This window comes from Paramisgurnus dabryanus, chromosome 24, assembly GCF_030506205.2.
Source record: "Paramisgurnus dabryanus chromosome 24, PD_genome_1.1, whole genome shotgun sequence".
In the NCBI taxonomy this organism is placed as follows: domain Eukaryota; kingdom Metazoa; phylum Chordata; class Actinopteri; order Cypriniformes; family Cobitidae; genus Paramisgurnus; species Paramisgurnus dabryanus.
This window is the reverse complement of record NC_133360.1, coordinates 11032113-11055125: the sequence shown is the minus strand read 5'-3', so window position 1 is coordinate 11055125 and position 23013 is coordinate 11032113. Positions and strand designations below refer to the sequence as shown.

Genomic DNA, 23013 nt, shown 5'->3' with positions numbered 1-23013 from the left:
TAAGTAATTGTGCGAATGTGTGCAATAGTAAGACATACCAGAAGAAAATGGTTTCATTTAATATCATTTATTCATAATCCATGCCAGAATCACTGCTGCAAATAAAATACATTTCTTATTAAATAATTTCAATATCTAATTCCAAAATCCAGTAAGTAATACCCCTGCCCTCTTACAGAAGAAAAGCTATTGTATTATACAAAAAATGCAATCCGAAATTTCACACAGTGAATTCTTGTACAAAAAGAAAAACTGTATTACAACTACATCCACATTGGAGAAATATAATTCTAAACATTCCTTAATGGAGTATAATATACAAACATCTATTTTCTTACGTTAAAGTGTACCTTAATTTAAGAAGTCTATCATGAAATAACATGGGAGAAACCATCGCAAATTATTACATTTCCCAATGTTAAGAATCATGGTGAACAGATCACAACGCAACACCCCATTTCACAAAAAAAAGTCAATATGAGTGCAAGCAACAAGCAATGTTTCAGTGGGAACAAACAATACAGAAATGAGGTGAACACAGCACTCCCATTGGACAAACACGCGCACAATCGATCATTCGTTTCAAAACTACATACTACAGCTATAAGCTAAAACACTAAAGCTTGTTTGTGTGCACAACCCTTGTTTTCAAGTAACTGAAATATCCTCTTACGCATATGTGTGTGCAATGTGGACATTTCCCCTGAACATGGGGAACAAACCGTTTGTTTGTTTGTAGAAAAAAACCTACTATCAAATTTTACCAATTCCTATTAAATTTTTGCAGGTTTATGACATTCAACACTCATTAACACTTCGTTCAAATTTTAAAGTCAAAAATCACAATAAGCAAAAAAGTATTTTTTTAATTGGACATTAATCATAAATAAGACATTGTTTATGTCAGCATTAAATGGGTGAATCTTACAAAACAAAATATATATTTTGCATAAAAAAATTAAGCATATTTTAGGCTTTAGCATTGTAACATTTTTGTAATAATTGTGTATATTTCCATTTTTATTATTTTTTATTTTTGTTGAATTACATTAATGAGAATTTCTCTTTCTGCAAAATATGTTTCCTTTGCTTAATTACAAAGTACAACATTATTTGTAAATCATCTTCGTTTCGTAAGATTCACCCGTTTTGGTTTTCCGTTAAAATCGAATGTGATCCCCTTTGGCTCATGGGGAGATCCTGTAAATGTTGCTTTGCAACAATACGTTAAAAGTGGTTGCAAATGTATAAACGGCTGACGATTATTTCAAAACGACAGCAAATCGAGCCCTTCTGCGTTTCTTTCGAGGAAACATCGAACGACAGTCTCGGTTAGGTACGGTCTACACGTATCTCCTATGACATTATTAAATACGTAAATTGGACATTAAATACTCCATGATATTCAATTAAAAGACTTCAAAATACACACGACACATTAACAGGCTCGTTTACCTGTTCGATTTCAGGCCAATCACCATCACACCATGCTTAAATACTCAAATTCACTTGCATGACGATACACAAAATGGCAACAAAAAACAAATGACCTGGCAATAATTTCCTTTATCTCAGAAAGGATAGGCAGTACTCAGTTGGCGGTCTGAAAGCCTGCAGATTTGAAGAGATCATTTAATATAAATGCTGACATAGAAGACTGAGAAGATTTGGAAATATTATAAATAAAGATCGTTTGGCTACATTTATATACCCAACAAATTAATATCTGTATAAAGGCACAGTCTTGATGTCTTCAAGTGTTGAAGCGAAGTCCTGGATAGATGCGCGCGCAACAACGCGACAGGAAAAAGACGTTTACGCCTAAATATACTGAAAATCAACCCTGAGATAAATACAGAGGTGTTCCTTAAAAATTTTTTTTTGATGATCACACAGAAATTGATCTGGTTCCCAAACAAATTCCGATAAGCTTAACCTAACAAAGTGTTTTTTGACAATTTTTTTATTAAATTACTGATCCATAATCCATTGAAAGGGCTCCAAACCAACAACAAAAGAGCTTCTGCCTTTCTTTCGAACGAAGTCCGGGTAAATTCGTACTGTTTATACATTCCACACTGTGCCACACAGATCTACATTTGTTGTCTAAACAAAGTCGTAATATCCAATCTTGACGATTGCTTTAACGTCGAAAGCCGTAGTAACACCATAACAACGATAACTAAAGAATGAATGTAAAAACATTAGCAACTGCGAGTTTCACCATAATAGGTGCTTTTAAGATCGTGATAGCGTGTCTCAAGAGACCATTATATACTGGCAGAAATAAAATAAAAATAAACTACTTTCAAACTTCAAGCCAAGTTACAAAAGCATGACAGTGTTTCGCAAGTTTTCGTAAGGAAGTCCACATGGATGAAAACAAGTTTGAGATTTTGAGACGGCTGCGTTAAAAATCGCAGTCATTTGCTGACGATAACATGATATGTTAGGAGGCAAATATGAAATATTTTAGAAATAGTTTGATAATGCTTTACTGATAAGAATAGTTGTCTATTGTACCATGTCGCATAATACTACCGTTTGAAAAAAAAATATTGAAAAATTGAAAAATTGAAAAAAAAAAATGGTTTCCGTCAGTTTTAGCAAAAGGCCAAATGAGTGTTACGTTAAACTACAACCTGATTTTTTTATATCGACTAAATTTAACAGCCAATGATGTTTAGCTACCCCATTATGTTCAAACCCAACAACATTACAGCCAAAAATCTGGTCAGTAATGCATAAATATAAAATATGCCGACCGTGTAAAAATATTGAAAGATCTTAGGTGTGGAATGGACAAGATGCTCAACGATGCCTCGGATCAACAGAGCCGAGGCCTGTAGGGGATTTGTATGGGAATTCGATTGAACCCGGCCAAGTTCTTTAAACTTCAAAGCCAAAAGAAATGAGAATGGAGTCTTATGGTAGCTATAAAAGGATCAAAGTCTATTCTTTTGGATGGAACATCAACATCCATGCACTTCTTGGTTACCTTAAAAAAAAAAAAAACGCACATAAACGAGATGTATTTCACTAAGAAAGTGAAGAGCAATCATTACATACGTATTCTTAAAACAGAATGTATCTTTTTATCATAACGCACCTGTTTCCATCCTCAGGATGGAAAATGTCATTTATACCCATTTATATTAGATTTAAGTAGGAACATTTGATGTGTGTCTGGAAAATAAATAAATAATCCCTGAGGACAGTATCAATGAATCTACATAAAAAGACGAAGAAAAAGGAGAAGTTCAATCGAAATCCCATGGGCTTTTGTGTATTTGTGGGAATGTACTGAATTAAAATTAATTTGGCAAACATTTGGGTTTATAAAGTTGAATCATGATGTCCATTCCATTAGACACTGCATTCAGCCTCAAAAAAAGCGGATTTGTTTAAAGCCTGACATATAAAACATGAATGATTATTTGGTGGCTGGCTATTGGATAAATATGCGACAGGTCCGTAGTTTTTGTAAAATGGTTCTTGAATGCTGTGTAAACACCGAGCTACAACGCAACTACCAAAAAGTAGCATGTTGTGCTAAAAAAGTGGACTTCCAATTACAAAATAAACCACAACGTAACAAAAAATCATCGTTACTGTCAACTGTTGCCTAATAAAAACTTAAGACTGAGTATATTTCCTATTCACCCTGATTTACAAGGCAATGAATAAAGGCTTGTTTCAGGAAAACGTGATTCACAGAATTTAAAAAAATGATGAAAGCGCTCGACAGCAGATACTGCTGCGAAGAGATTCGGGAAACTGAATGTGGGCCGTGATTGCGCAAGTCTGTCGAAGCTCACGCATGGCGAATCCTGCTGGACTCCGCCCACATTTGAGATGGAAGTGAAACTGAAGTGCAAAAGATGGCTGGGTATGCGAAGTACCCTGTTGCAGACGAGTTAACCTGGGATAGACGAGTCGGTGGGTTAGCAAGAGCTCCAGAGATGGGTCGGTGATGGCTGAGGTAGAAAGAGATGTGGTCTAGGTGTGAACTCCGTTCTTGGGCAGATCAGGACTGCTGGCCACTTGCTCGGAGGACAAACTGAGAGATGATGTTTTGCTGGTCAGGGAGGACATGCTGCTGCTCATGAGACTGCGGTCTTGCGGGAGTCCATTGGAGCCCTCACTGCAATAAACAGAGATGATGAGAGCTACTGTGATGACGCATTTGACTGTCAAAAAGCTGTTTTGGGGTCTTGAAATAGGGGTCTAGAAATAGGCTGCACTTCCACGAAAACTATAATTATAATGTCTTGTCATTTGATAAATATTTGTGCGATTTACACCATTCTGAAACTTTACCTGAGAGTCAGTGGGTGCTCGTCTCGCCTCATAGCGTCCTGGCCATTTTCGACTGACACGAGCTTGTACTTGCCCTCGTGGTTGTCCTGTAGGAAAATTAAATCAAGTTCAAGCACATCACATGTAACACTGGGTCACCGACTGAACACAGTATACAACTCTACCAATTTAAAGTAAAGTATAGACCCCTGGGTTAACTCATTCCCCACCAATTTTTTTTTTTTTTGAAAAGTTGCCCTCTAGCTTTTTTTGTAATTTTCTGAAACATTTTCTTCAAAAAATATATAAACATACAAATATATCAAATAAAAGAACAGACCCTCTGCTATCAAACAAACAAACATAACGGGAAAAAAACTTTCATCCTATCTATATTTTTTCTCTGCTTATAAACTCTTAAACATGGGTATTTTGCTTAAAACGATTATCAAAAAGCTGAAATAATTGCATTTTTGTGAAGGAATTTTGTTAGAGATCAGATTCAGAACAATTATTAAAACATACAGAGTTTAAAATTAGTAAAAAAATTTGCTTTAGTTTTTTATAAATTGGGTAGTTGTGGTTTTACAGATTAACCTAAAACCTCATCAGGAACACTTTTTAAAATTTTTGGTTCAGGAAATGGACAATTATTTACAGATTTATTTTGAATAATTAATGTGAACACTATAAATTGCGAGTGTCACTGACCATGGCCCTCTCCTGTGTCCTCTTGTCGATCTCTCGCTCCACCTGGTGAAGCTCTAGACTCAGCTGTTCGCTCGACAGACTCCCAGATGACCAGTCAGCTCGAGAGCTCGAGTTCTGCGCAGACAGAAATAAATTATTACAACACCGCAATCACAAAACATAAACGACTGATTCAAGACACAACATACGCAGCACTTTGCAGTTCAGGCGGCCCGCCTAAGCTGGGAAACCCTACCGCCTTAACTAGGTTGTCCAAAAAAAAATAGCGCGAAATAAGAGAAAGACGTGGGCCATCACTGTCTGAGGATACTAGCCAGTTGAAACAAACATCTCTGAGAATAGCGTGAATGCGATTCACACCGCGAGCGTGCACAACCGCCACACGGCCGAAATGGTCTGTCACTGTCTGGAGGATAGCCAGTTGATAAAACGCGTGTCCGTGAGAACTGTAAGTGGACTTATGTTTTGTGTTTCTTTATGCCTGTTATTGTATTAGTCTACAGTTCTTGCAATTTTAAAGTAAGTTAGCTGGTGATTTTGGTAGCTAGGTTTCACGTGCCTGTTGATTCGATATAATTGTTGAGCGCTCTTGCTTACTTTATCTTAAAGGAGTGTAACTGTAGCATGTAAATAATGCACATAAATAATGTAATTAATAGTGGGAAATAATCAGTTTTTACAATCTTCGCGCTATCTATCATCGATTCGCCAGACGTTCTACAACATCTGCTTCAATTTGTGTTTATTAACCCTTTAGTTTCACTTCATCATGCAGCTATTCCCGTTAGAGGTATCTGTTAAAAAACATTTAATTCATTAATAATCTAGTATATGTTCAACTTCTGTCATAGTTTCTTCAAAATTAAGTTTGAATTGACTGTTTTTAATAAAAATATTTTAATTTTCATCATGATGCCCCTTTGATTTCCACACCCTGGCCCCGAACCACCCGCTCAACCCCACCCCACCAACCTTAACTAACAAAATTTCTGCAGGAAATTCTCATACGGATTAATTTTTGCCATAAAAAATGCACGACGGTCAATTATTTCTGTAGTCTTTCGGTAAGCAAATGTTTACGATATTACATTTAATCTCTTTCCCTGCCCTTGACAAGTTTACTCCGCAATTAAGAGAAAACACTTCCCTGCCAATGACGAGTTTTTACGGCAAACCGTATTTTCGCTATTTTCCACCAGGTGGCGCTCTTACCCAGGTTATAAAACCCAGACGCAACCCCCCAGGTCAAACAGTTCAAACTCTGTGTATGTTTTGAATATCGCTCAGAATCAGATTTCTATCAGAAGTCTTTCACAAAAAATTCAATATTTCAGCTTCTTGCTCAAAATTTGATATTTTTAAAAAACCTACACATATTTGAGAGGTGATAAAAAAAGAAAAAAATTATTTTATTGTCTGGGTCTGTTCTTTCATTCGACATATTGTATTCTTATATATTTAAAGAAGAACATTTTCTGGAAGCCATTTAACTTCAACTTTTTTAAAAACGCTGGCAGGGAAAGATTTAATATGAACAGTTAACTGAAAAGTAGCAGCAGACAGTAGTTTAAAAGACATTTGATACTATTTATCCTAAATAAATATTATACTATTTACATTTACCTTAGTAAATGTATGCTAATTATTTAAAGAAATATTTAGTTAAAGTACAATATTTTGGACCTGGTGTGTAGGAAATGTGTTATGCATTTTAATGACTAAAATTTGGATTGACATTTATTTATTTCTATACTAAATGAAAGCTATGGGGATCATTAAAATTTTCTTTCAGAGAATGACAAAAAAAAAATTTGATGCAAAAATTCCTTGTGAATATGTGTAACCTTTTAGCGTGCAAAGTTTTTACCTCCATCCCGCGGCTCTGCGTCTGTTGATTGATCTGCTGGTTGACCTGCTGCAGCTCCTTCCTCAGTTGCTCCCGTGCCTGGACCGCCGGGGACAGACCGGACCTGCAGGACAACACCAACATTAGCATTTGCTAAAATGTCATTTACAGCAGAAAACCAAACTGAGATGAACTGAACGCACCGCTCGCTGAATTGCCCTTGAGACATCTGGTGGTGCTGGTAGGAGTCCCCGCTCCACCCGCTGTGGTTTCCGTAAGCGTAGTCAGCTAAATTAAAAAGACACAGAAACAATCCAGCCGTTTTATAGCTAAACTGAGACAAAACAGTAAAATAATGTCATTAGTGCAGAATCATAAGGGTTTACCTGCAGAAGCTGTATGTTTTGCTGGGTTTGGCATCGGGCTGTTTGGCGGGTAGCCTGGTTTAGACGTGCGCGAGATGGCACCGAAGCGAGACACGGTCGGCAGCGAGCCAAAGGGAATGATGGGGTCATCGTCTTTGGCGTCTGCGGCTCTGCGCTGAACCTCCAACCCGTGGGGTCTTATCCCTCTGCCTTTGTCTGGATTTGGCTGGGAGATTTGCAGAAAACCAGAAAAATGTAGGTCACCAAAAAACATTTTTATGAAACTTAATGAAATAAATCCAACTTTCAACCAATGCTTCACATGAAATAAACCTGAAACATCAACACATTGACTAATCATTTGTAACACATTTGGCCTTTGGTTTGTCAACAGTAGGATTATAACCAAGTGAACAGAATAACACTGATAACCTTTGGTTTTGAAGCATCTACTGCAAACAGTTCAAATAAAAATGCGTGGGACAAACCTGTACAAAAATGTAAAACCTTTCACTTCATTACTTTCATTGACTATTAACTTAACACTATGTGTGCAGGTGAATGATGTTGGGCTGTTCTGCTTGGTTTTGGGCCAAAAGTGTTCAAAGTCTCTATAAAATATTTAGATCCCTAGATATGGGTCCATCATTAATGTAATTATGCAATTTTATCATCCACCGGGAAAAAACTGTGGAAAAAATGTATTGTTTTTTTTACCAAACTGCTCTAGCCGAACAATAAAAAAAAATGATATTTAAAACAGTGGATCTCAATCTTTTTGACTTTGAAGTCCACAAAAATATTTGAAGGCCTCCACTCACAATAAAATATTATTATAGCTTGGCCTAATTAGAAAAATTTGTATTTTTTAATTACCAAACAATGAAAAAATATGATATGGTGATTTTAGTTGTTTTATGCTTGTTTTGTCATCTTAAGGCCAATTTGAAACTCTTTAAAAAGGAAAACACCACCATTTTTCAATATTTTACTATGTTCTTACCTCAACTTAGACAAAGTAATACATACCTATCTTTTTTCAATGTGTGCAGTTAATCTTTGTACAGCATGTCATGATGTGTTAGCATTTAGCCTAGCCCCATTCATTCCTTAGGATCCAAACAGGGATGAATTTAGAAGCCACCAAACACTTCCACGTTTTCCCTATTTAAAGACTGTTACATGAGTAGTTACACAAGTAAGTATGGTGGCACAACATAAAAAAAATTGCGGATAAAAAATGAGAACTATATTGTATGGCGAAGACCACTTAGTTTGCAGCACTTTAACCTTGAGCGCTGTAATATTGACGATATAGTTCTCATTTTATATCTGCTTAAAAAATTGTCAGGTTTTATTTTGTGCCACCATACTTACTCGTGTAACTACTCATGTAACAGTCCTTAAATAGGGAAAACATGGAAGGCTTCTAAATTCATCCCTGCTTGGATCCTAAGGAATGAATGGGGCTAGACTAAATGCTAACACATTCACGACGCGCTGTATAAAGATGAAGTGCACGCATTGAAAATAGATAGGTTTGTATTAATTCGTCTAAATTGAGGAAAGAACATAGTAAAATAGTGAAAAACGGTGGTGTTTTCCTTTAAGCCCCCTAGTGGACCCCGGATTGATAAACAATGATCTAAAACACAGAATAATCAAACAAGTATGTGTAAACAGGCAGATCTTGAACTTACTTCCATTGAGCTCATGCCCTCTTTGGATTTCATATCTTTGCTGCCGATGTAAGACCCAATGGTGTCGCATGACCAAGGTGAATATGGGGCAGTGTAGTCCTGCTCTCTGCCATGTCCGAAACCGTAGGAGTTCTCCTCCATATACTGCAAATGATACAGATCATTAGTCTGGGTGATGTTACTGAAAAAGTTTTATCTAAAAAAAAATGCTCTCCTATCTTACATGACTTTGTCCCCTCGTGTCCTGTGGGTAGCTGGGGTCGTACGAGTGTGTGAGTGAGGTTGTGGAGCCGAACGGCGAAGGGGAGACCTTTCTGTCCTCTAGCTGAGCCATGATCTCCTGTCGGCGGCGGTGTAGGTAGTCTAGGGAGGGTTGCGAACGAGCATAGGCACTCTATATATAGGAAACACAATATACAGTTTAACATTTTAATTTCAATATATCCTTGGGTAACAGAGGCGGGTCCTCTATCATCAGTTCTTTAGGTGAGTTTAAACTTTTCTAAAGAAGTGGTGTTAACCCATGCAAGCATAAGAATAAATATAACACTTACCCTGTGATAATTCCTAGAGTGGTTATAGTTTTCCGACGCGTATCTCTCCTGAGCTGATTCTGGAAGGTATGAGGTGGCGTTTTGGGACTGTAGTGGTGGGACATCCAAGGGTGCCGGACTCCTCTTCACTAACTCCTCCCGTGGAAACGCTTGGGGATGGGCGTGACCTGCGTAGGCCGGGTGGCGCCGTCCGTCGTGGTGGGAGGGGTATCCGTAATGGGAGCTGGAATACTGGCGTTCTGAGGTGTAAGAGCTTGAATACGTGTCTTGATAAGGTGGCATGCCTGGATCAAGAGGTGGAGCAGGGTGACGGGCGTAGCGTGGATGGGCGTGATGGTGAGGGTAAGGATTACCTGTTAAAAATGATATGTGGCTTTTTAAACACTGTAACAAACATCCAGCATGTGTTGTGTAATGCAAAGCTTTACTTTTTACCTGCTGGGTACTGGGAGGATTCATATTGAGAGGATGGTGGTGGTGGTCCTCTGGTTTCAGAGTAGTAAATGTCAGATTGGTGTGGTGGATACATGTGAGGAACTCGAGGAACTGCAGACATGTGCTTTTGTCCAACTACGCCATCGCCTGCCATCCTGGAGTGGGAACTTATGCTCATTCCTGCTTTTGGGATGCATTCCAATCTGCTAAGAGAAAAAAATATGTATCAATTGTGCCATTTCAAATAAATGCATGTCATGTTATTCATTGAATTTAACAACTTTCTTAACTAAAGGCACAGTGTATCGGGTTTGCACTCACGAGTCTGGAGGTGATCCCGGTGCGCTATGGCTCCCCGAGTCCATCTTTCCTGGCTTGTGGGATGGGTCATACAACGGATCTGAACCTCTGGAAACCAAGTGGGCCAGAGTGGATCCAGGGCCTGCTGCTAAAATGCCGTTGGTGATGGAGGCGGACTTGCGCGGAAGTCCCTCGATCAACGAGATCTCCTCAGTAAACAAACCCGAGGGGAGGTCGATCTCGTTCAGCTGGGTCAAGGACTGGCTGAGCTGACGCCGCATTCCCAAGCGTTTATTCATCTTGCGGTACCTGCCATCAGAAAGGTGAAAGTGAAGCTGATGCTAATAGGAACCACCAATTTGTTTACCCTCGACCAAAATGCGCTCACTTTTCCAGTTCGTCCTGAGAGTGGGCGAAGGTGCAGCTTGCTCCGCGAGGGCACCCTCCTTTCTGTTTCATGTCCCGGCACATGTAGGTCTTGAACTTGCTGTGTTGGGATGGCTGTGGCGATATGGGAGGTTTTGTTGGTAATGGTTCTGTTGGAGATATTTGGTTGTGTGTGGTGGTGGAAGAGGAGATGTGGCTACTGACCTGCTGCTGATCACTTGCTTTTTTGCTGTGGTTTTGGATGAAATCCACCAGGCCATGTACCACTGTACGCACCGCTTCTAACCCTTTGGCTAGCTGCTCCCATGTGGGTGCAGGGGCATCTATTAGTTCAGAAAAACACATATGCTAAAATTATATACAAATAAAAAAAATATACAGTACATTGCATTAGAATTTCTGTTATGTTTGTAGTGCTGCATAACGATTATTCGCAACTAATCGTTTGTAAAATAATTGTTTACATCATATGTGTGTGCGTACGGTGTATAATAATTATATACAAATAAATACATATAATTTTTTATTATTCATATATATATAATTTATTAAATTAATTAAAATTACACATGCATGTGTGTGTATTTATTTTTAAAAAACTTTGTTGTTATTTATTCTTAGCGGAGTTTACCGGAAGTTACGTGTTGACCACGAAAGCCGCTTGTTTATGTTGTCACTGCTGAAATAATAATATATATATATTATTGGTTTTCGTGGTCAACACGTAACTTCCGGTAAACTCCGCTTAGAATAAATAACAACAAAGTACTTTAAACATAGTTTATTTATATAACAAGCAAAATAAACAACACGTAGATTACCTAGGAAACCAAGACATTTGTTATTTTCGACGAGGTATTTGTTCAAGACTTCAGTTTAGCAAATAGTCAGACCATTAAAAAAAACTGAAACTGGAAGTGAAGTTCGTCACCGCACGTGCATCCAATGAAACCGTATATAAACATGTAAATATTTCTTAAACATATACGTAATGTGTATTTATACATTCCAAATTATTTAACATAGTACAGACACATATATGATACAAACAAAAACTTTCATTCTGCAAATGATTAGTTGCGATTAATCGTTATGCAGCCCTATTATTCATTACCTTCCTTACGGTGAGATATTTCTTCATTATTTATAGTTTACGTTAAAGTATAAAAAACATTATAATCACTGTCTATCCACCATATTTTCGCACACTGAACTAAGTGATGCGAAAGTCTTATACAAAAAGAGCTCAAAGATGGCGGCACCCACATATACGTCAAAAATAAGGTAGATAGAAAGCATTTTGTGCTATTTTTAAGGAACATAATTTGTTCGTAAAACCTGCCATCATACCACAAGGACAACTTTATTAAGTGTTTACAAAGTAAGAGTACAAAGTGTCGTATGTCCCAAGAGTAATGGAAACACGACTGGTGTGTTTGTGAATAAACAAGCATGCTGACCTGGACTGGGATCGATATCAGCCAGCCGCTCCAGATGAGGTCTGAGCCGGTTCAGATTGGCTGGATCTCCGGTTCTTTGCAGGGCTATGGTTAGTTCCTGAACGCTCTGAGCGAAGGATGCCGGCGTCTGTAACTGAAACAAATTAACAAATACTTCACCCAAAAGTGTGATCTCTCTACAGAGAGGAGTGTAACACTAGATGGTGCCAAAGTTTTATTCTTGGCGTCTTGGAAAATCTACGGCCCCATCTAGTGAGATTTCAAAGTACTATAAATACTAAAGATAATCCTATAAAAATATGTATGACTCATCTCCAACATTTTCTCGCTTTTGTCTAACGGCTTACGTAATTGAATATAATCACATTATAACCCTGCGTGATGAACTTACATTTACTTCTTACTTAATAATTAGTTACTGTTACAAATATGCAAATTATGTTTGATTATTTTCAGATATAGCAAAATCATGACTGATTTCAGGTATCAGTTTTATTTGCTTCCAAATTTTAAACAACGTTACGCTCTTCGTCATACCTTATCTATAATAGACTGCATATGGGATTTATGAGACTGGTCCCCATACAGCAAAGAGGACCATTGGTCAGGGGCGATACGTAGTCCACCCTCCATAGCGATCTGTACGATCTGTGAGTCGTGCTCTCTCCGGAGAGCCTCGTATGTGCGAAACTCCTCCTTTAGTTGCATTAGAGACGAATCCTCATCGCGCTTTGTCACCTTACAAAAAAATGCACAAAATTAGTGATTGACTTGTACTGTATCTGTAAGACATCAAGGATGTAACCGAAACATAAATGGTACCTTGAAGCAGGAGGCCCTGTATAGGAGCTGCACCACGTGCCCAATGCTAGTTTTTGAGGCCTGAGGAAAGCGTGGTTCGAGTCTTTGGACCACAAACAATACCAGAACCTTTCGTGAGAGGGCTGAGCCATCTTCCAGAGCGAGCAAGACAAGCTTTAAAGCCTCTTCTTGCATGGCTGTGGAGCGTAAACAAACCACATTTTTATTAGCGCCCACAATTGTTTCACCAACATGCAACCACAGGTAAAAGTATAAAAGTTTGTTTTACCTGGGCCGAGAAACTGGCAGCCTCTGGCTCTGACTGCTGCCCACAGGTTAGACGAGAGCTGCTGGGGGTTCTGGTGCTGGAGGATGAGCTCGGTGACAGTGCGTTCGCCCAGAGACCGGGCCGCCCGCATGGCTCTGATACGCCCCTCCTCCTCCACCAGCTGGCAGTGAACCAGGGTCACCAGTTTCCTCTGCATGGGTCTGCTGAGCACGCTCTGAGCGGCACCATTCACCACTGCACCTGCATGGGCCAAGATGAACCAGAATAAGGCATTCACAATGACGCTCTGTGTTCGTAACATCTGATGCCAATGAATGAGATAAAGGCTCGATGAAAATAAACATTTTATGAATGTTAAAGGAATACTCCACTTTCTTAAAAAATCCCAATAATTTACTCTCCCCCATGTCACCCAAGATGTTTATTTACATTTACATTTACATTTAGTCATTTAGCAGACGCTTTTGTCCAAAGCGACTTACAAGTGAGGTAGACAATAGAAGCAATTATGGCAACATAAGAACAGCAATACATAAGTGCACTGGAAATAGTCTCATCAAGTCCAACACAATATACATAGCCAAGGGTATGTTAGTGGTTTTTTTTTTTTTTTTTTTTTTTTTTATGTTTTTTATGTTTATGTTTTTCTTTGTTCAGTCGATAAAAAAATTTGATGGAATGATGGAAAACATTCCAGGATTTGTCTCCATTAAGTGGATGTTAGAGGACCTCAACAGTTTACAGTTTCAACATAGTTTAAAATCACAGTTTTAGTGCAGCTTCAAAGGGCTCTAAACCAGTGTTTCCCAACAAGAGGGCCGGGGCCCACAGGTGGGCCTCAGCAGATTTCCAAGGGGGCCTCAAGATGACTTAAAATGATTAAAAATTGGACAAAACAAGCATTAAAATAAGCTAAAACAAGCAAAAATCAAGATGTTTTTTATTTTTTTTTGGCCATTTTAGTAGTGAATATACATCTGTCTAGTCATTCCAAGCTCTAGGTAATTTTAATTGGAAAAAAATGTGAGTGGGTTCAAATATTTAAGTTAGTTGGTTTCAAACATTGTTGTGGGCAACTAGGAGGCCTTGAAGTAAAAATGGTTGGGAACAACTTCTCAAAAACGTTCCCAACCGAGGCATAATGCTGCGTTCAGACCAGCCGCTTAAGAGGCGTCAAGTGCGAGTGATTTCAATGTTAAATCAAAGTAAAGATGCGTTGACGCGCATCTGGAGGTCTTGCGGCATGAAAAAAAGCGTTTAGCATGTTGCGGTAGATGGGAATGGCGGGAATTGAGCATTGCCGCGGCAAAGCGCGAGTTAAAAAAATGTGAACTTTTCGTTAACCAATCAGGATCTTGCTGTAGAAGTGACGTGATTAGAGGGAGCGAGTCGCAGAAGCCCCTCCCATGATGCGAATTTCCATGTGGATGTCTCGATGACTAGAATTACGCGTGCGAATGAAGCGAGTAAACTCAAAATGTTCAAGCGGCAAACTAGACACGGTAGACGCGAATTTGACGCCTCAAACGTGGCTGGTGTGAACCCACGGTAATGATCTTATCTAGTGAAAACGATCATAATTTTCGCCCGCATATTTTTTTTAAATATTTACTTTTAAACCACAACTTCTCATCTTGCACTAGCCGTGTGACGCGCTTGTGCGTCCTTACGTTTTATATAACCACGTCGAAAAGGTCACACGTTACATATGTGATAATACATTAATTAGTATTATTCAACATACAACAACGGCTGAATGGTCCTCGTTCTCCACACATGTAAACACTAGAGCGGTAGTTTTGAATATGTAATGCTTGACCTTTCGACATGTTTACGTAATAACGTAATTTTTTTTAAAAAGTTGCCAGCCAGCATTTATCATAATTTCACTAAGAGTTTAACGCTTTCCAGAAAATATTCTTTAAATATTAGGGCTGTCAATAGATTAAAATATTTAATCTAGATTAATTGCATGATTTCATGAGTTAACTCGCAATTAATCGCAAATTAATCACACATTTTTATCTGTCCTAAATTTACCTTAATTTAACAATTTTCAGTTTTTTAATACTCTAATCAACATGGGTGTGGATAATATAGATGTTTGCTGCTGCATAATTTGTGAGCTGTGCTGACAAATTAAGTCAGAACGAGCAAATTTTATAAAGTGAGTGTTTTATATTTTGACATTCTCTATTACAAAACTTCAAAACAATGCATGACTTGTTTGGATCTTCAACCTGTTTGAAGTTGACAGAGTCAGCAAAGGTCATTTTGAGAAAAATTCCAAATTCCCACAAAATTCCCACATCCATACCTTAAAATAATAGATTTAATAAATAGATTTAGCACAAACAAAGTCAAAAACAATATCAATATATGTTAAACTTTTGATTGACATTGAGACAGACAACTTTAAGATCTACTATAATGCAAGGATCTTTAATGTTAACACGTCAGATATTTTTCCACAGTTAACCAAACATTCACTTCAGATATAACAGATTATAGGCCCTACCTGCATGAATTCTTGTCAAAACAGATATTTTTAAAACTGTAATTTTGTGTAGATGTCTACATATCGGAGTCGCGCACTTGTGCCTCTGTGTGCACGCGAGGAAGATCGTTTTTGAGTCTTGTCGCTCTTAATAACGCTTTAAACATTAATCAGGTCCCGAACTTTCTCTCTTTTAATAACCCCTTTAACATCAAGCAAGTCCTGCAATTTATTTTTACATTTCTACATGCTTTAAAAGCAAACCAAAATACGTGGATGAAGACCCGTCTTTGCATTAGATCATGACGTACAAATAAATCATTTTAGATCTTTAATGACTATTTAGACTTTAGAGCATTTGCATTTGCTAGAAGAGAGCTTAATGTTCTTATTTTTATGAAAACCTGGACCAAGGGCATTGCGTTAATCACATTAATAAAATTAGTGGCGTTAAAATGAATTTGCGTTAACGCGTTAATTTTGACAGCCCTATTAAATATATAACCTACAATATATCAAATGAAAGAAAGAACAGACCCTCTGCTTTCAAACAAAAAAGATTTTAAAAAGATCCCATTCAGCGCAATCCGCTTTTACGTGAGGCGTTACTTTCAGGTTGCATAAGTTGCGGAAGAGCCACCTGGTGGATAATAGCGGTATTGCGGTAAGCCGGAAATACTCGTCATTGGCAGGGAAGCGTTTTCTCATAATTGGTGAGTTAAGTCAATGGCAAGGAAAGAGTTAAAAGTACATATTTTGTTTTGTTTGTTTTTTGCCAAAATGACAATCTTTTTGCTAGATAAGACCCTTTAAGCTGCATTGAAACTTTTCTAAAAAAAAAAAATAATTCTTAATTTCTTCTCGAAGAAGGACACAAACATCTTGGATGACATGGGGGTGAGTAAATTATCTAAAAAGTGGAGTAATCCTTTAAGTGAAAATCTGCAGAGACCTCTGGTGTTGCTCAGGGGTTTGAGGTAAAGGGCCAGGTCCTCCACACATGTGCGAGACTCCTCATAGTTCTTGATGTCCTCTGCAGCTGTCAGTAAAGTGACCGGTTGGGGGGTTGGAACCTGCGAGGAGGAAACAACATGGTGTTACCTTCCATACAAAAGATCTTTGGGCACCACCAAGGATTTTTGTCAAATACCTAAAGGTATTCTTACACACCTGAAACCAACTCTGGTAACTAAACATAGTTCTCACACAACTAAAGATAGTCCCTGTACGTCCACAAATAATTCTTGTATGCCTTGTTGGCATTCTTCGCATTGCTGGGCAGAATAGAAAAGCTTTAATTGAAGTCAGCCACATTCTTTGATGTGTTACTATACATGCAAAACATGTGTCAGGGTGAGAAACTGTTCTTGTACTAACATCATGTGTGTATTTACTAAAAAAAGAGGAACCACTGTTTTGCCCACAAGAGCCACATTATAACAATAAGTAATGTGTATGTTTAGACTACATGAATTAGGTTCCTCTATTCAGATGAGCCAGCTGAGCATCGAGATGGACACGCGTGCAAACATGCAACAACACGCTTCAGCATGTCGCCTCCCGGCTGCAATCCAACCAGACAGGAAGGGCCACAAGCTAATATTTGAAAACCAGACGCCCTTGATCTAATGAATAGCAACTCCACCTCTCCATTCTGATATGCATCACTGGTATGATGCGCAAACAAGCGTGCATGCGATGAACACGCTGATAAACATGCACCATCCCTTTGACCAATACAGGCTGGAAATTTTAGCTTTATGTTGTGATTGTTCACTGTTGTTTGCATAGGAAATAAAGTGTATTGTTTAAATCACAGGGAAGTGCTGTAGTTCTTCCTGTGTAGTGGCTTCGATTAAGGATGAACGCTTGAAAAAAATGCATGGCATCCATATAAGGAAAAAACTAAGTTCAAAAACATGTGCAAACTGCCTTGCACTCATTTAAACTCTTGTCACCTGATCTAGTTGTCAAACGCTGCATAGTTACTCACCTGTCCGCTGACAAGCTGTAGCAGGGCGGTGTTGACGGGCAACAGCTCGATATCGGTGTTAATGGCCGTCTGGTCGAAGGGGCAGGCCTTGCGATGCAGTTTGTTCAGGCACATTTTGCACACGGTGTGACCACAGCCCAGACTGATGGGCTTGCGATGGGTCTCCTCGAATGTTTGTGTGCAGATGTCACACAAGAGGAACTCGGTCCATTGCGGGGCTTGTACAGGCATTGTGACGAAGAGCAGTCGGCGATGCACCAGTCCCCAACTTTTATGGTTATTGCTGCAGTTCTTGCATTTGTTTTTAGATCGTGCAAAACGATACGGCAAGTCCTATAGGTTCCACTGGAACCGACGATGCTCTTCCAAAGATGACAACTGTTAAATATTTTCTGGCATTGCGGGCGTTCAGCACATAGTGTGAAAAACATAACCTGTAAGACATAAAATATACAAATGTTTAAACATATATTCAAGCTTATGTTAAAGGGATAGTTCACCAAAAAATATTCATGTCAAACGCTCGCATGTTGTTACAAATCTATATACATTTATTTGTTCTGATGAACACGAAGGAAGATACTTTGAGGAATGTTTGCAAACAAACCCGATCATGAGCCCCATTCACTTTTTACAGTAGGATAAAAGAATACTATGGAAGTGAATGGGGCTTTGTTTACAAACATTCCTCAAATATCTTTCTTCATGTTCATCAGAACAAAGAAACTTTGTTTTTAAAAGGAAAGGTCACCAAAATGTAAAAAAATTCCATGTTGAGCCCCATATATGGCACTTTAACATGAAATTATTTGTGTTTAACTGAAGAAATAAAGTCATAAACATCTGGGATGGAAAGAGAATGAGTAAATTATGACAAATTTTCATATTTGGGTGAATTATTCCTTTAACATCAAATTAACATGTTTGACCTTTAAAGGCATTAAGGATGGTATGTTTTTGTGTACAGACTTATAGACGATTTTAGTGGTAACAACATAAACAAATGGCTTTCGTGGAAAAAAAACCTACCTTCTGGTAAACTTTAGGGCTGGGTATCGATTCAGATGTTTACCAAAAACGTAATATCTGAAGTTGAGTTGTTTTACTTTTGAATAAAAAGAAGACAATATGTATTTTCTTATTTTATAGTTAAATTATAATTTTTGTATATATTTTTTTAAATGTTGCAGAAGCACTTTGTTCCTACGTGAACTACCTCTTTGCACTTCAATAAAAAAAGACCTTGTGGATTTTGACATATTTGTTTTGCAGTAGTTTTTTGGGGAGGGTATTTTTCACGCAAAGCCACCGGGATATATATATATATAGGGTTAGGGTTAGGTTAGGGTTAGGTTAATGTGTGTATAATAACTTTGTATAAATAAATGTACACACATGCATGCATATGTTTTAGAAATGTTTACATATGTATACACATTTGTATATTTATGTATAATTTATATTATATATAAATATAAATACTTAATATATAAATTTTTTTGTTCATATTTATTATACACAGTTTACACACATATGTGATGTAAACAAAAACTTTTATTCTGCTAACGATTAATCGCGATTAGGAGCAACTGTTTATGCTGCATCTTCTTCCCGAAGCGCCGTTTGGAATTCGTCCTCCGTCTATATGTGTGCGCGTGTTTAAGTGCACTTAACAAATGTAGGCATGTCAGAATTACAGTGCGCTTACATAATGTAGCCTTTTTTAATGTTTGATGACAAGATAGAGACTTAAGGAAAATTATGTAGACTAATAATTTAAGTTTAATGTCCTAATGATCAGCCTACTTATTTGTATGTCCCACAGCTGACATGGAACGTTATTAACCAGTTCAGGAACTTTATTTTTTTGTTCTAACCAGTTCAGGAACGTCAACTTTAGGGTTGAACGGAAAACGTTAAAATACCGTTTCTGTTCAGAACGAACCAATTGGGAAAGAATTCTGGTTCAAAGCCCTGCTTTGCATTGACCTAACATGTAAATCACTCGCGCTTGCCGCCTTTACCGCGTCTGGTGTGAACCCTGCATAAGACTTTTGCACAGTACTGTATTTCTTGCAGCCCTAAATAAAATGCACAAAAAATGTATTTATGTACACTGCACTTATGCATCACAAATTTGTGTCAATAAATCAACTTTTACATAAATCGTCAACTTGAATTCCAAACAAAAATTTGTAAAAAGTATAAAACTCATGATTCAAAAGTAAAAAAAAATTTAACTACATGAACCTTTCACAAAAATCTTCCAGAAAACAAACTAAATATATACGTGAGACATTTTAGAAATTCATTTCAAATAAATGTATTCATTATCTTAGGAATCCTTTAATGTCACTGACCCAAGTACAGTTAGCACGAGTTATTTTTCTATCAGAGAATGCTAACCAGGCAGTTTTTGTCTAGCCTTACAACTCTCTGTAGTAAAACTCTCCAACACTGTCACAACAACATATTTAACATTCAGTCCCGGGAAGTCCAGAACAGCAGCAATAGCCTGACTCATCATTTATTATATCTTCGTTTGCCAAGCATACCTCCTCGCTATAGCCATAATAACAAAAACAACACATTCACAAACCCAAACAGAGGGGGATTTCAAATGACTAATAACGCAAAGTTAAGTGGTTAGACCGTTCCATTGGGAGACATCACAAGGAAGCATTCATGCACAAAAACAAGTTTTTGCCCCACGCCGTGACTCATCTGATAAACATCAAAGCACAGACGTGTTTCAGGAGCAGAAATTCGAACCCATAGGGAACAGAAAGATAAGTCAAAGAGCAGTTTCAATCACATGCATCATATGACAGATCATCATTCGCTTTCAAAGCAGCTCTAAAGTATCATTTCTAATCTTCTTACCAGAATCAACAAAAAAGACGAGAAATCAACAAAACACGTACTTCCTATGAGCCACCGCTTTACCGGCGCTCTCAAGAAATTCTGCCGAATTCAAGCACTCGGGTGCATGTGCGAACATCACACCTTTCAGTGCAAACAACTATTAATGGCTGTAAATTAAAATACAATATGCTCGAGGCTTTTATAACCGGTCGTCTTACCTAATGTGCGCATGTAACCGTGACATTCACATGAAAGTTGTTATCTTTAGCAGCCGCCCATAAAAGTAAGGTACTTCCTCGTGTGTGTTTAAGTGGGCACACCCACCTTCTTTTAAACCATATACTTATCTGTTGGACCCAGAGGATTTCCCAATAACTATAACTAACTCTGTGAGGTGGGTGATTTACTGATCGAAAACAAAAAGGCAACCTCTCTGTGGTGAAACTGGTGTGGGAAGCAATAACCTGAGAGATATGCTCCAGGAAACAGGCCTGTTAAAACTGATACCTGGGTGCGTAAACCATAATAGGAAATAATATGCAATGTAATCATGACAAATATCCAGTTTACCTATTAGGTATGACTAATTTAAAAGATAATTGTTTCTAAATCACAGTCTCTTATTCATTTGAAATATGATTACTATTCATGCAAAATATTTATTTGATTCAAAATCTTTTTAGACCCTCCCTTGCAGATGCAGTCATGGAAAAATTGACCACAAAGCACACAGCATGTATATATCCTGCTATTTATATGTTTAGGAAAACCCCTAAAGTAGCACAACAAAGGGGGGATGATGATGATACATATCGATCAATCACGTCTGGTTTTATAAAACCACATCCTGTTTGAGCTGTGCCAAGAAATAAACAGACAATATACACGTGTGCATCTTCACGTTCTCTTAATGTAAAATCTGCTTAAGCAAATTAAATGCATTATTATGCGATGAACTTTATAAGAAATCATAATAAATGACTGTTTTAAAAATAAATGAGATCTTTGTGTTGTATTGTGTAGAAAAGGAAACAAAGCCTATTGACAAAAGCTGAGGGTGAATGTGATTAAATAATCGTGCAAAACTCACAAAAATTCTAATGAACATATTATTTCACGTCAAAACGTATGTAGATACAACAATGCAAAAACATCGCTTATTTGAAAGACCTTAAATAGTCAGTTACAGCTAGTATGCTAGTCAGCTAGCAGGTTGACAAATAAACAGACATTTTTTTAAGATATATAAAATACACTCGAGAAAATCTAATTATTAATACTTAATATGTTATTTTACATACAACAAACTGAAAACGAAGCAAATGTTTCCGGCCCGAATGTGTTTTTGCAACCGTTTAACCCCAACTGAAATTTGAATATTAAACAACAGCTAACGTTAGCAGATGTGCTAACAAAACAAAGCTTTCGGCTAAACGTCACTTTTTAAGTTAAAACGATTATATTATACACATTTTGGCATCTGTAATAATATAGTTTTAGACGTTAATCATTATACAATCCAACAAACTATGAACTAAACAATAACGAAATATATTTTAAGTTAATACTGCGGTCGTAACCGTTAGCATTTATGCTAACGCTACGCCGGTTGATGCACGATAGCTACATCGAATGTAATAAAAGGTTTCGACTTCTAAAACAAAAATTTTAAAAACAATGTTAAACATTTTAATCGAATTAAACACCTGTATTATTTATCATTACTATTTTTTGGATACTATTTTAGGCTTTTTAGTTAAATACACAATGCTAGCTATCATTGTTGTGTACGGCTGGTGGATTTAGACTGTTTAGTTACATTACATCAAGTTAGCTTTAATTAGCGCTCTAACACAAATAAGTTAACGGACACTCAAACTGATATCAAGGATATATGCATGATGTTATATACTCACAATATTTAGTCTTCACAGAAGAAAGGAGAGTGGCCTGCTGCTCAAATGAAACTTTCTTTGGACTGTCTGAGAGGCTCACAGCTCAAGTGAAGAGACTGAATACAGGATTGCGCAATCTCATCTTCCATACATCATCATGTAGTTCATCACACCCTGTGTGGACCAACCCAAACTGCTTTTCTTGGGCCTTATGGTTTTAAAGCCAAAATGATGACTAAATAGACAGCTCACTTGGTTTTGTAACAGTCTAGTATTGCAACTTTGTGCGGCTCATATATTTTATTTAAATATAACAAATGTAACAATTTATCTGTGAGGGACACATATACTAGGTCAAGACTGTTGTGCCAAGGCGATGATACAGGATTGCTAAAGTGGTCCAAGTTGGGGTTTTAACGTTTTGGTATATGATTCCAACTAGGGATGCACCGATACAAAATGTATGTGCTGATACTGGTTTTCGATTAGAACAACATCTAGTACCGATACCAATAGTTAAAAATAATGCTTTTCCACTTGAGATGCACCGATATTAAATTTTCCCACCGATACAGATTATTCAGACTGATATCTGCAAATAATGATAGTTTGGTGG

At 37.6% G+C, this 23013-nt stretch overlaps 1 protein-coding gene across 4 annotated transcripts; it reads right to left on the bottom strand.

Annotated features, from left to right (window-relative positions):
* Window positions 1-51: 51 nt before the first annotated feature.
* On the bottom strand, window positions 52-22519 carry rc3h1a (ring finger and CCCH-type domains 1a). 4 transcript variants are annotated; one of them, XM_065244946.1, is made up of 20 exons: window positions 22419-22519; window positions 17638-18071; window positions 16597-16717; window positions 13148-13387; window positions 12880-13055; window positions 12595-12795; window positions 12058-12190; window positions 10802-10920; window positions 10599-10711; window positions 10232-10519; window positions 9911-10116; window positions 9476-9828; window positions 9145-9315; window positions 8922-9065; window positions 7243-7447; window positions 7060-7144; window positions 6878-6980; window positions 5011-5124; window positions 4321-4406; window positions 52-4144 (listed from the first exon to the last, which is right to left on the bottom strand). In XM_065244946.1, exons 2-20 carry the CDS (start codon window positions 17866-17868, stop codon window positions 4000-4002), a joined length of 3234 nt encoding a protein of 1077 aa, XP_065101018.1. In that variant the 5' UTR covers window positions 17869-18071; window positions 22419-22519; the 3' UTR covers window positions 52-3999. The 4 variants fall into 4 exon arrangements, with proteins under 4 accessions (XP_065101018.1, XP_065101037.1, XP_065101045.1 ...); XM_065244965.1 differs by having other exon boundaries at window positions 9911-10113; XM_065244973.1 differs by having other exon boundaries at window positions 12058-12184.
* Window positions 22520-23013: the final 494 nt, after the last annotated feature.